Genomic DNA, 14,210 nt, shown 5'->3' with positions numbered 1-14,210 from the left:
CTTGCATTGGAAGCATGGAATCCTACCCACTGGACCTCCAACAAAGTCCTCCTCCTTTACTTTCAACCTACTTTTGTCTCCAACTCTAAGATGTCCCTCTGACACAGCACACAGCTGGATCTTGTTTTCTGTCTGACAGGCTCTCCCATGTTTGGTGCAGAGACTCATCTCACACTGAATGTAACTATGGATACAGCTGCTGCCCCCCGTACCCCCACCTTCTTTTGTCTTGTTTTTTGGTTTCTCTCTTTCTCCCAGTTGGGATGGTTTCTTTTTTGGCTGCACCATGAAGCGTGCAGGATCTTAATTTCCCAACCGGGGATCAAAACCAGGCCCCCTGTGGCAGAAGAGGGAGTCCTAATCACTGGACTACCAGGCAGTTACCCATTTGGGGTTTAAATGGGGATTTTGAGCAAATCATTTTAATTCCTCTATTTACTACTTTTTAGAAGTTGCTCTAGAGATTGCAGTGTGCATCTCATGAGATTAAGCTCCAGGAAATGCAGATCTTGTTCACATACAGCCCCCACTCCCGTTTCCTCCTGCAGTTTATACACATTATGGCTACTTGACCACACAGTGTTTTAATCATTGTTTTATGCAATCCTGTGTCTCTTGTAGTAATTCAGACAAGATGGGAGAAGAAGCATGTTTACAGGGGCTTTTGTCCCAACCTGCAATTCAGCCACGCCCAGGGCTAGCCTTTTCTTCTGGTGTCATTTCTGCTCAGCTTGAAGGTTGTCCTTAAGCACTTCCCAGAATGCCCACGTTGCTGGCAGAGAGCCTCTGCTCACTTGCCCTCACTTGGGAGGCAGGCTGTGACGCACACAGAATTTTGGGCTACCAGCATTCCTGCCCTTCCCCAATTTCCCATTGGTTTTCCTGGTACAACTGTTGCTTTGTACTTATACTATTCGGGGTTCACTGAGCTTCTCTGATATGTAGATAAATATTTTTCATCAAATTTGGGACAGTTTCAGCTGTTCCCCCTTCCTTCCAAGACTACCACTGTGCACATGCTGGTCCCATAGACGCTGTCCCTCAGCTTTTCTTCAACCTTTTCCTCGCTGTCATTAGAAGGCACGATGTCCATCTTCAAGTTCCATGCTTCTAGGTCGCCAAGTCTGGAACACACTGTTTCTATGATGTTTTTCTTCCTTAGAAGGGGTTAAATCCTATTTGTCTTAGAGCTCTCTGTTGAACACTGGACATTCTAGACAACGTCCTGCAGCAACCATGCCTTCCAACCTTTCCTCCCAGTTGCTGCCATTCAGTGACTGTGAGGCTAACCCTGTGAGCTCGCCTTGTACAGTGTGGCCACTGCTGCACCGTTCCATGTGCTTCTCTTTATTTTCAAGCATGGATTCCTTGGGGTCACTACTGTGTCTGCATAGCTGTGTGCCCCTACCACACTGGACAGAGCACTGCAAACATAGACCCTTCTCACACCTGCCTTCCCTGCCTTTTGTGGGGCCCTAGCTGCTGGGAATGTCCACACCTTCCACCCTACTACTCCCCTCCTGTAGAGCAGCCCAGCTCCCAAGCTCTCCCTGGAAATGACCACAGGACACAGAGGTAGCCTAGGGGTCACGCCTCGGCCATGTAGGACAGACTTGGGTTAACAGATATTCCTCTGGGACTCTGAGCCCACAGAGAGGCCCCTGGAGACAAAAGCACCAGAGGCTGGTGTCCTAGCTCCTGGCCATTTCAGGGCCTTTGGGGTTTCTTTGTCTTTTTTGTTTGTTTGTTTGGAAGAACCCGAGTCTACTTCTATTGTAACCCCTGAGAACCCTAAGCAATATGCCTTGTTGGTCAGTCTTCCTGGACAAGGTCCCTAGAACAGAGCAGGCGCCTGGTGCACACCCACCGGCCAAGCAGGCGGCAAGTCACCCACAGCGAAGCCCCTCCTCGCTGTGCCACAGGTGCACACGCAGGGACGGGCCGCCTCCAGGATGGCTCCACCGGGATGGGACAGCGGCCTAGCCCGCCTCGCCCCAGGCTTGTCCCTTACCACCCTCACATGGACGTCGTCTGAGGGTGTGGACAGCCCCCCGACCCCTAATGGCCACCACCCCCCCTACTCTCCTTCCCCCGCTGTTGCAGGTCTGGCCCAAACCTTCACTCTTCACCTCTCAGCTCCTCCTAGACTCCCAGCTCCCTCCAGCAGTATCCTTCCCTGAGGGACCACCTCAGAAGCTGAGTCGGGGACTCTGCCTTGAGTCAGGACCACATTCTCTCACCCGCTCAGCCGGGCTCCTGGGCACCTGAGCAGCCTCGGTGCACAGGTTTTTGTTCCCCTCGTCAACTTCTGTCACCTCACATGTGCAGCCCCATGTGCAGGGAGCCCTCGCTCCCTTCAGGACAAGCCTCTGGGCCGCTTCCTGCCCAGTTCCCGTCTGTGTGACCTGCGTGCCCTCTCTGCTGTCATCAGGGCACCTACCTCTCCCTGCGCGAGTGCTCCCGGGCCAGCTCCCTCCGCTTCTGCCGCTCCCACTCCCTCCGAGCCTTGTCCTGCTCCTCCCGGTGCCGCTTCCGGCGCTCATGCTCCCGCTCCTTCTCTTTCACTCTGGCGTGCTTCCCTATGGGCAAACAGCATGTGTCGTGAGAGGAGACTTAACCTCCAAAACTCAACAATACCCAGTGAAAAAAAGAAAAAATATCTAATCAGTGACTTCCCTGGTGGTGTAGTGGTTAAGGATCCACCTACCAATGCAGGGGACAAGGGTTTGATCCCCAGTCCAGGAAGATCCCACATGCTGCGGAGCAATTAAGCCCATGTGCCTCAAAGACTGAAGCCTGTGTGTCCTAGAGCCTATGCTCTGCAACAAGAGAAGCCCCTGCAATAAGAAACCTGCACTGCAACAAAGAGTAGCCCCTGCTTGCTGCAATTAGAGAAAGCCTGAGTAGCAATGAAGACCCAGTGCAGCCAAAAAAAAAAAAGACTTGGAGAAACAACCATGACTTTTGTTTAAAAAAAAAAGAAAAAAGATGAAGACATAAAACGCTAGGCAGTAAGCGTGAAGTTAAGAAAAACAAAAAACAAAAATAACGTGATTATCACTGAACAGAACTGTGGTCTCTATCTTCTCAATTTTCTGTATTAAATAAACTGTGATTAGGCTACATTAGTCTCATGATTTTAAAAAAGTCATCCTTTGTAAAGAACACAGGACAAAGCTTAACTCCTTTTAGTTTCTGCATCACATTATAAACCACATTAGCCACCTGCGTTTAACAAGATTTACATCAGGCCCAGGTTCAGTTTCCCAATATCCCTAAGAAGCTCTCGATATTGGTGTGACAGCAAACTCACTACTTGGACTTTATCAAGCATCTGTTTCTTAAAAGCAATTGAGCACTGAAGAGCGGCCTTCCCACGCTGAATTAAGACACAGACCAGCTTCCCCAGAACAATGCAGTGAGGGGAAAACACACCAAAAGGAAAATGAAGTATCTATTCAGAATGATCTATAATAAATTTATACTTTTAGCTAAAATTTTATTCTCTTCTCTCTCAGCTGAGCTCTGAAGAACGTAGCAGATCATGAAGTAGGAAGGAGACCGTATCTGAACACAACACAAAATGAAACAAATGCTTTGTACCCCCTTCTGCTGAGTGACTGCGATGCCTACGTTTCTCTTTTCTCTTTTCGTCTTTCCTGTGATGTGCTTTTTCCTTCCGAGACATCTGCTGGGGTGGTTTGATAGCCAAAGAATCATCTTCCTCTCCTCTGCAATGAGACACCATGGCATTATGTCACCTGAGAGGGAAGTAGGGAGCACCAGGGCATCAGGGAGTCTCCCCAGCCCAGGGAAGGGAAGGGTTCAGAACATAAAGGAGAGCCTCAACCATCACCTCAAAGACTGTGCTCATTATGACACTCAGGCTTCCCTGGTGGCTCAGCCGTAAAGAATGTGCCTGCCAATGCAGGAGACATGTGCTCTATCCCTGGGTAGTAAAGATCCCCTGGAGAAGGAAATGACAACCCACTCCAGTATTCTTGCCTGAGAAATACCAAGGACAGAGGAGCCTGGTGGGTTATAGTCCGCTGGGGTCGCAAAAGAGCCAGACATGACTTATTGACTTTAATAACAACGATTATGAAACTTAAGCCCAAACTGTGTACTAAACACAGATTCAGATGGAAAATACAGTGGAAATCAGTGTGTTATACGGAACAAAAATGCTCTCTGAGGAAACTCTAGGGTGTGACAGACATGCAGTGTTAATTATCTTGATCGTGTATAACAACTTATCAAACTGCATACATTAAATCTGTGCAGTCTCTCACTTAAAAAAGCTGTTAAAAAAGAAGGTCCCACAATTTTAGTCAAACTTAATGACCTCAAAAGGTCATTTCATATTCCCAACTGAGTATAAAACCAAAACCTTGGGAGAATGCACAGTCTATACCTTTTAGCCTTAATTTCTCGTTATAGTGTTTTTGACTGTTTGATGATGGACACGAAGGGAAAAAAAGCGAGGAGAAGCCACAGCATAGGAAGAAATGTCAGAGGTGCAGCTTTGGCAGGACTGCTTCTGTTTCTGTTTCTCCTAGGCCTCGCTCAAGTATCTTTCAGCAGCAACTCTGGTTTATTTGTAGATAATTTTAGACAGTACGTATAGAAATCATCACAAACACCCAATTCCTTAAATGTACTATGTGAGTTGTGCTGACTTCACTGAAGAGCAATCACAAAGAAAGGAGCACACACTCACACTTCTCCTAAGCAGAGTGGGGAGCTGTTACCTGACACCACACAAGGCTCATTTCCATGGAGGTGGTGACCTCCAACTTACAAAATCACACTGAGAAGGGCCATAAGGGTCACACACAGCCAGATGTGAGCGCACCTGCAGCCTGCAAGCTCCTCGGGGCTACACCCTGCTCACCTGTCTTCCATGGAGTCCTCTCTTCTGTACGGCGAGTTCCTTATTGTTATCTCCATGCGGTGGTCCCTCAGCTCCCCCTCCTCAAGGGAATCCCGCTTGGAATCCCGGTCATCAGACTAAGAAGCAAGGAGAGAGTACTTTTCCTTACAGATAAGCCTATTTTTAATAAGATGCAAACCTTGCCAACATCCCAAAACCAACTTTCATACACACTTTTTCATATGACCAATGTGATAAAATCTAAAAAACTTTCATTCAAATCCCATGACATCAGAATTACAAATAACTCTGTAAACCAGAACCTGAGAAATTAAAACCAGCATAGATGTAAAGGGACATTAGACTCTATGCCAAGTATGTTAGTTGTTTATATGAGACAAAACTGAGCCTTAAAGAATACTTCATACACCAAATAATTTGCAATAATCTCATAAATACGTAAGAAAAGTCTGTTGCTAATCTTAAAGAAGAGGTATTTCTTTCAATGCTCCTCATTAAATTACTAAACTTTTCCTATGTTATTAGGTAAACCAAGAAAGGTGTAAAACATTAATTTCAAGGCAACTTCCTACTATAGTAAAAAATACTTGGAAATGGTATCATGAGTATAATGATGAAATGAGAAAAATTAGTTCAACTGCACTAATGATTTTAGGTTCAAAATACTTTGTTTTCCATGTAGCTGTGGTCATCTATATGCAGCTTTTTAGTAAGTTATCAATCTGTCTTCAAAGTAAACTGAGCATCTGAATGTTTTTGTTAATTTTTAGAATAGATTTTGGGCTCACCTGAGACATTTGGAAGTACAAAAGAACTTCACCGAAGAAGCGTTGTTCTAATGGAAAAATGAGGGCAAAGAAATTAAATCTCCTTTAAAATAAAAACACTTACTTAAAAAACATAGCTTACATTTTTTAAGCGTTTTATCTCTGCTTTCTCCTCTTGTTCCTTCCGTCGTTTCTTTTCCTGAAGAATTTCATCTAAAGTTTTCACTTTCCAAGAGTCCTTTTCATCACCCATTTGAGTTAAAACACTGCAAAAAGACAAGAATTCAAACTGCTTCAGGACACAGCAAGCTATGGTTTGATGCTACGCTGTTCCTGGACACTTCTGCCTCACCACTTTTGAGCGCTTCAGTAGAAATCTTTGTTAAGAGGGATGAGCTATGCCAGAAATAAACCCACACACCTATGGTCAATTAATCTTCGACAAAGGAGGCAAGAATATATCATGGATAAAAAAATCTCTTCAGCAAGTGGTGCTGGGAAAGTTAGACAGCTGAATATAAATCAATGAAATTCAAACACATCCTCATACCATACACAAGAATAAACTCAAAATGGCTTAAAGACTTAAACATAAAACTTAAACATGACACTCTAAAACTCCTGGAAGACGTCATAGGCAAAACAATATCTGACACAAATCGTACTAATGTTTCCTTAGTAAGTCTCCTAGGCAACAACTAAACAAATGGGACCTAATCAAACTTACAAGCTTTTACACAGCAGAGAAATGATGAACAAAACAAAAAGACAACCTATGGGCTGGGAGAAAATATCTGAAAACAATGTGACTGACAAGGGTTTAATTTCCAAAATATACACACACCTCACACAACTCAATAAGAAAAACCAGAAAACTCAATCGAAAAATGGACTGAAGACTTGAATAGACATTTCTCCAAAGAAGAAATACAAATGAATAATACGCACATGCAGAGATGCTCAACATCATTAATTATCAGAGAAATGTAAATCAAAAATATAATGAGGTATCACCTCACACTGGTCAGGATGGCCATCATTATTGGTTCATTTATTTTGAAAATTGTTAATGGCAAAGAGTCGACTCATTGGAAAAGACTGATGCTAGGCAAGATTGAAGGTAGGAGGAGAAGGGGATGACAGGGGATGAGATGGTTGGATGGCATCACCAACTCAATGGACATGAGTTTCAGCAAGCTCCGGGAGATCGTGAAGGACATGGAAGTCTGGCATGTCTGTCCATAGGGTCGCAAAGAGTCAGACATGACTGAGTGATTGAACGACAACAAATAAATGCTGAAGAGGGTGTGGAGAAAAGGGAACCCTCCTACACTGTTGGTGGGAATGTAAATTTCTGCAGCCACTATGGAGAACAGTATGGAAGCTCCTCAGAAAACTAAAAACAGAGCTACCCTATGACCCAGCAATCCCACTCCTGAACATATATCCAGACAAAACTATAATTAAGAAAGTTATACATGTGCCTTCTATGTTCATAGCAGCACTATTCACAACAGCCAAGACATGGAAACAATCTAAATGTGTACTGACAGATGACCGGATAAAGATGTGGTATATATACCTATACATGCCACACACACACAGGAATACCACTTAGCCATAAAAAAAGATATGAAATGCCATTTGCAGCAACATAGATGACCTAGAGATTATCATACTAAGTGAAGTCAGAAAGACAAATACTTTATGATATCATTTGTATGTGGACTCGAACATATGACACAAGTGAATTTATCTATGAAACAGAATCAGATTCACAGACATATACAAAAGACTGGGGATTACCAAGGGGGAAGGATGGAAATGAGATGGAGTGGGACTTTGGGATGAGCAGATGCAAACTAGTATATATACGATGGATAAACAGCCAAATCCAACTGTACAACACAGGGAACTATTTTCAATTTCTTGTGATAAATCATAATGGAAAAGAATATTAAAAACATGCGTGTGTGTGTATATATATATATAAATGAATCACTTTGCTGTACAGTAGAAATATTAACATTTACAACATTGTAAATCAACTATACTCTGATTTTTAACAATGGAAAATAAGGGGCGGGGGGAAAGGTTTCAAAAAAAGAGTGATGGGTCGCGGAAAGCGACTGCTTGTATTCCAACCTCTTTTCTGTCATTCCTGTACGGTCTAGGGAAAGTTACTTCACCTCATTCTGTAAACGGTAAGAAAACCACCTGTGTGACGGTATCACAGAAGATTAAGTGAGATGTCCCAGGTAAAGCTCGTAGTTAGGTACCTGGCACTCACCGAGAACTGTTCTCGCCGTCAGGAGAATTTATTTGAAAGACCACTTGGGCCGCGTGGGCCACTGGCCCATTTGACGGCGGCAGCCCCATCACAAGATTAGGGGAGGTCTGGAGTGAAGGACTCGAAGGGCGCGCTCGCAAACCAGGCAGCGGGGCCCGGTTTTGGAGTTTCAGTCGTGCTAACCCGGGGTTCGGCCGGGCTGGAGTTAGCTCGGGGAACGCCTGGGCCCGCCGCCTCCGCGACTCCGAGTTCCGCGCAGAGCGAGATGGGCCGGGGAGGCGAGGAGTGTAGCCCAGCCCGGTCCACGCGCCCGAGGCCCGCCGGGACCGGAGAGATCGAGTGAGCTGGTCGCGCCGTGGCCCCTGCCCGGCCCGCCCCGCCTCCACTTACCCCTGCGCCGCCGCCGCCGCCGGTCCCGGAGCCTGAGAAAAAACAGCGCCCGGCGCGCGACAGTAATGTCGTCACTTCCTGCGTCGGCGCCGGGCTGATGACTAGCTAAGACGCGTCCCCGCCGCCGACTCCCGCCCTGAAGAGTGCCGGGAGCGCGCTGCGCGTCACTTCCGGCCTTGGCGCAGGCTGGTGACAACTCTAGGGGCGGAGGCTCGGAGCCGGCAAGTGTCTGGACCAGCCTGGTTGGGTGGTCGTGACTGTGTCTTCTCTCCCCGCTCCCGTGACCCCGGGGCAAGACCCTGAATCTTCCTAAAAGGAGACGAATCTTGCTTACGGAGCGGGGCGGGAAGAGCGGTTACCGCAGGATTTTCAGCTGTGCGAAGACCAGGGATGACTGTTAGTGCTTACTCAGGCTCGCCTGCGAAGGTTTTTAAACACATTGAATCCTGAGGTTCGGCCTCAAACCTGCTGAAGTTCAAGCAAATTATTCTTCGAACTTTTGTGGTCACAGAAAAATGGTAATGCGACATCGTGACTCTCAGGAAGAGAACGGTAAACAAGTATCATTCACTTGCAGTGTGTGCACTCAGTCGTGTCCGACTCTGTGCGACCCCATGGACTGTAGCTCACCGGGCTCCTCTGTTCATGGAGTTTTCCAGGCAAGAATACTGGAGTGAGTTGCCATTTCCTCCTTCTGGGGATCTTCCCAACCCAGTGATTGAACCTTCCTCTCTTGAATCTCCTACTTTGGGAAGCGAATTCTTTACCACTTAACGTCACCTCCAGTTTACTACCTGGCCAGAAGTGGAAAATGTAGAAAAATCTGACAAGAAATTAGGGCCCAAAGAGGGTGTGTGGAAGTGAAATTCTTTCTCTTCTGGAAAGAAATGTTTTTTCTGTGCCCAAGCTCTTGTTTTGCTTCCTTAGTTTTTGGTAACAGGAAAAACCTTCAAAAAACAGATGAAGGCAGTAAGAACCCACCCATGTTCATTTCAGTAGCCCAAACACTTGAGTCTTACACAAAGGAGAAAGCAAAGTACACACTGAACATTTATTTTACTTTTGCAGACCAAGAGTCCTAGATAGTTGCTACCATGGTAGCTTAATTTGGACAGAGTAACCAGTAGGCATCCACAGGATTAATTATACAGCATTGATGTATTACCATAGCAGAATACACAGTGACTCACTAGATTATGTAACCACCATTTTTCTAGGAAAAATTGATCTAATTGCATAAATACTGGAATAGGTGAAATAAACACTAAAATTTTGAGTAATGTACTTTTAGTTCTCCACAGTTGTTTTTTTTTTTTGGTGTAAAGCAAGTATAATTTGGTTCTGATATAGACAATTTATTCATATAATTTTCAAGTTTTTCAGTATGGGAAAGTCACCCTCACTGTGACCCTCTGCAATGGTGGGTTCACAATACTCCCTGGGTGGGTTCAGACTCAACTCACACATCTACAGTCTAGAAATAGCACATCAACTGAATGCCAGTTTCCCTCAAGTTAAAAGCAAGAAAAAAAGACTTTGCCAATTAGAACAGTTTCCAAGTCAGTCTGGACATCTAGGCAAGGATGCAATGGCAGCATCCAAGCCCTCCAGAGAAGAGGAGGAAATACTACAGAGAGAGAAAACTGGAAGGTTTTATAGCCAGAGCATCAGGGTGAGCAAGCCAAGTGATGGTCAGCACAACCACCTGGCTGCTCTTTGCTCTTCAGGAGAGAGAAACAGGCCGACTCATCAGGGAAGCAGGAGCGTTCTTATTATAAGCTAGGAAAATGAAAAGGTCCCAACCAGGGCAAGAACATATTCTGGAAAAGAACAGAGCCCTTACTACAACATTGGTCACAGGCAAACAGAAGAGGGTCTCTACCTGTAATAGCATCCTTGTTTAATTTTTCCAACCTAGGTAAATAGTGAAAATACTTCCAGGCCTCAGGAAGCACATCCCCTGGACAGATGTAGAAAGTCGTGTTGCATTTTTTGTGGTCTCTGCTGACCTGTCTATATATGACCATCCACAGGACAGTCAGTGCCACACGGGAGGCAAAGTCCCTCGGTTTGGGGCAAGCATTTCAAGGGCCTGCGGCTAGCGCGGTTCCACGTGGCTTACTCTTCGTGCAGCACATTTTTATTGTGTAACTTACAAATTAAAGACACATTTTGGATTATGCAAGAGTATTCTCAGCTTTCCAAGGCAGATGATTTTAATGCTAATATGCAGGAAGTTATGACTATCAGAATTTTTTTTTTTAAAAAAGCCTTTCATGCCACTCAACAGTGGAAATTTCCTTGAAAGCCAGAGATCTCTAAGTATTGACGTAAGCAAGCAGATGACCAGAGTTGGAAGCCTGGTTCATGAGTTTGATTACAAAGACACGGACAACGACCATGGACCCAGAGGAAATGGACCTAGTGTTGGCGTTGGTACAAGCTGGCCTGCGACGGTGCAGTGAAAGGAACATACTAGAAAACTACTAGACAAAGTTAATTAAAAAACATGTCTGTACAGTTATTAAGCAAACGCCCACGCAGGCTGTGGGGTTTGACTCTCCTCCCAGAAACGCCCACCATGTGGACGACTTTGGGCAGTCAATGGACGGAATACAGCCACAGCATGTGTCCTGTGGGTGCCAGGCCCCGGACTCCCTGCTGGGGATGAGGGGATGCCCCAAAAGCAGCTTTGCTAGAAACTGCCTCATTTACTAATAATTTAGGAAAATCTTTTCTGGTCCCCAAATCTGGAAAATCAAAAGAGGCCCCTAACAACACTCAGACACAAGCAGCTGGCACCTGCTCACTCTCAGATGACAGTCTGCAGCTGGCGACACACATGCTCCCCTTCTTCATGTCTCGCCGGCAGCTGCAGGTGTTGTGGCCCCAGTCTGAGGGCAGAGGCAAGAGCCCCCCAGAAGTGGTGCTTTCCCTCTGGTCCTCACAGAGCAATGCGCTGCCCCAGCCACTGCCCCAGCATCCTCTTTAGCTTTGTTTAAGGGTAAGCAGAAAAAGAGGAAAGGGGGGAAACCTGGGAAAGACACCTGCTACCCTGTACAGGGAAGCTGCGTGTGACCTGCTGACCTCTGAGCAAGGAGGTCAGCTTCATAAAAGGTTGTTTGTAGTTAAAAGGCCCCATTTTTAATCCCTCATCACGACAGACTTTCAAAGTCGGCAGAACTTAATGAGATGCACTTATTGCTCTTTGTTTCTAAGAGACTTGCTCTCCAGGAAGGGCTGGTTTATATTTTCCAGTTGAGAAGCCAACCAGAAAACCAGAGAAGCAATTAAGGCGCCAGGGCCTGGACAGCAGGGACTGTTCCCGAGACTCGTGGGCCACTTGTGCCCTCGGGTCGCTCCATCCCACAGGCCGGCTAGAGACGGGCAGGTGGCCAGCCCGCGGCCCCTGAGTTGGGCTGTGCCTGACAAATCCCAGAGCTCCAGTCTGGTAGGTGGGAGGGGGGCTCCACCCTGACCAGAAGTTCCAACAGGATGTGGGGCGAGGAGTAAAGAGAGAGGTGGAGCCTTAAACACCTGGCTGGCTGGCTGTCTGCCCTGGGGCAGGAGGGCCGGGCTGGGCCGTGGGTCTGACTCTGGTTTACCCAGCACAGTCCATGCATTCCAGAAGCCATCTGTACCTGTGTTTCCTTTTAAAACTTACACTGTCATTTAAAATGCAGCATGACAAAAGTGTAAACACTCCACATTCGTCCTGTTCATCATTCACAAGGGGGAAATCATAACACCCTTGTCAGTGAGACCAGGAGGCTCGAGACTGGCTGGGTGGAAACGGGCTCCTGGAGCCCCTTTAGAAGAGCCTGCCTCTAACCTACGAGTATGGGAACAGAAGGGACACAGCCCCGCCTTGCCTTGTGGTCATCTACCTGTAGCTTTCAGGCCGGAAACCACATCTGGGTCTGGGTGTTGAGGTGGGGGGGGCGCAACCTGGCTGCCCACAAGGGACAGGACACTCTGGAGGTGGGAGGCTCAGCATAGCAGATGTGGGGAGGGGCAGCCCACCTTCCCTAAGTGGTACTGATGCGACAGCTCTGCCTTGGGTAGAGGAGATAGACATCCTGTCCTCAGGAGCAGGGAACCCCAGGTTCTCACCCCATCTGTCCCATGCCACTATGCCCACTGCAGTGGCCTCCACGCCCTGGCCCTGGGGGCCTCAGCTTGGCCAAGCCCAGCAGATCCCCAATGGCCAAGGAGCAGGGTGGACTCCAGCAGCTGCTGATGGCTGGCATGAAGGAGCCGGTACCCCACACTGGCTCCAAGTGAGGGGGTGCCCGCTGGAACCTGGACACAGCTCCAGCTTCCCAAGTGGTCATCACTCACAGAGGAGTTGGGGCCTGGCCCAGATGCTGGGGTGCGCAGAGGCTGCCAGGAGGAGGTTGTCAGGGGGCTCAGCCATGGCTCAGTGGCAGCTGTGTTCTCCAACCCAATTCAAGTTCCTGCCAGTTCTGACTGACAGCCCCAGAAAAAAGCGGAAAAGGCTGCCCACCTTGCCTCCCACAATGACTGTGACCTGTAGAGCCAGGTGGTCCCACACCCGCTGTCCACAGGGAGAGAGAGGCAAAGGGGTTCCCCCGTCAGCGAAGAGGGGGTGGTGTGGTGCCCCCATGGCTTTGGGATTCAGTGGTGTGGCCGGGGGTCCTGGGGGAGCAGCAGCTCAGAGCTGCCATCCGGGGGCTGGGTGGTGGCCGAGGCCAGGCTCTGCATGGCCTCGCGCTGCTGTTGCTTGGCCTTATTGTAGAGCAGGACGCCAGCTGTGACCAGCACGGTACCCACAGCTGACAGGCTGGTGACTTTGTTACCGAAAACGATGACGCTGAGCCAGATGGACAGGGCATGCTTTACAGTGCTGGCGACGCTGCAGGAGAGCAGGGAGGTCAGCGGGGGCCATAGGCACCTCCGCTAACCCCCCTTTGTGTTGGGGTCCTACCTACTAGAACAGAGATCACAGAGAAGAGGGACAACAGAGCTGGGTGGCATCTTCAGGCTCAGTCTTGTGCCTTACTTTGTCCTTTCTTTGATGGAAATATTTCTAAGTGAACTGTAGGCATTACAGCTTTCACCCCCAACACTGCGGCCTACTCTCCACAGAGTGGGAAGTGCTCCCTTAGGAAAGCTGTCTGGAAATGACACCATGCTGCTTGCTCACTGCTGGGACCTCGTGAGGATGCAATGACCACAAGGGTTTGTCTCCTGGGCTGCCATTATGGATAATTTAAAGTTAACTTTTGTATTTTTCTGCCATAAGCTATTTCCCTTAAAAAGAACCAGTTTCCTGTCTTTATATGGACCGTCACTAACAACCCCTGAAAAGAAAGTTTCAGGGATATTTGGAAATAATTCCTGTTGTCATACAGGAAACAGACTCATAAAACATACTGACCACTTGAGTCAGGGGACGTGGCACCCAGGCGGCCCTGACAGCCCTGCAGGCCCCTCTCCCAGGATGTGGGAAGAGGCTGCCAGGTCTGAGAGCAGCGCGAGGCCCCTGAGGCCCTCAGATCTGCGGACAATCCTGCTCTCCCGTGACTGTTCTGAAGTTAAAGGACAAAGGGCTGCTAAAAAGTTTCCACAACAATATGACAGCCAAATCCAAGGACAATCACTGGGTGGGTTTTCAGGCTTGCTGGTGACCTGGGCTCCTTCCTTTCTGTTACCAAAACCCCTCTGGTGTCAAATCAGCACTAAGGCTGTCCAGTTAGGGAAGAAGCTCATGAAACCCGAGCTTGGTGCTGAGTTCCCAGCAGGGAGTCAGTGGGGCTGCTGAGTGCGAGCTGATTAAAGTCAGAAAAACAGACTTCGACTCCTCAGCACTCTGCCAGTTCTAGGTGCTCAGGATCCACACATGGCC

General features: G+C 47.7%; 1 protein-coding gene across 19 annotated transcripts in view; it reads right to left on the bottom strand.

Annotated features, from left to right (window-relative positions):
• The window catches only part of LOC113906688 (cyclin-dependent kinase 11B), a 40,906-nt gene that overhangs the window by 11,417 nt on the left and 15,279 nt on the right, over window positions 1–14,210 (bottom strand). For 11 of the 19 annotated variants that reach the window (XM_027565170.1, XM_027565172.1, XM_027565169.1 and 8 more), the window contains 4 exons: window positions 5,804–5,927; window positions 4,895–5,010; window positions 3,604–3,731; window positions 2,441–2,579 (listed from right to left, as the gene is read on the bottom strand). In XM_027565170.1, the coding sequence (XP_027420971.1) occupies window positions 2,441–2,579; window positions 3,604–3,731; window positions 4,895–5,010; window positions 5,804–5,927 (507 nt within the window). Of the gene's footprint in view, window positions 1–2,440; window positions 2,580–3,603; window positions 3,732–4,894; window positions 5,011–5,803; window positions 5,928–8,341; window positions 8,448–9,368; window positions 13,218–14,210 lie in introns of those variants that run through there. The other 8 variants (XM_027565186.1, XM_027565185.1, XM_027565188.1 and 5 more) reach the window with 4 other exon arrangements.

The sequence above is a fragment of the Bos indicus x Bos taurus genome, chromosome 16 (genome assembly GCF_003369695.1).
Source record: "Bos indicus x Bos taurus breed Angus x Brahman F1 hybrid chromosome 16, Bos_hybrid_MaternalHap_v2.0, whole genome shotgun sequence".
Taxonomy (NCBI): domain Eukaryota; kingdom Metazoa; phylum Chordata; class Mammalia; order Artiodactyla; family Bovidae; genus Bos; species Bos indicus x Bos taurus.
This window is presented reverse-complemented; position numbering and strand designations above follow the sequence as displayed.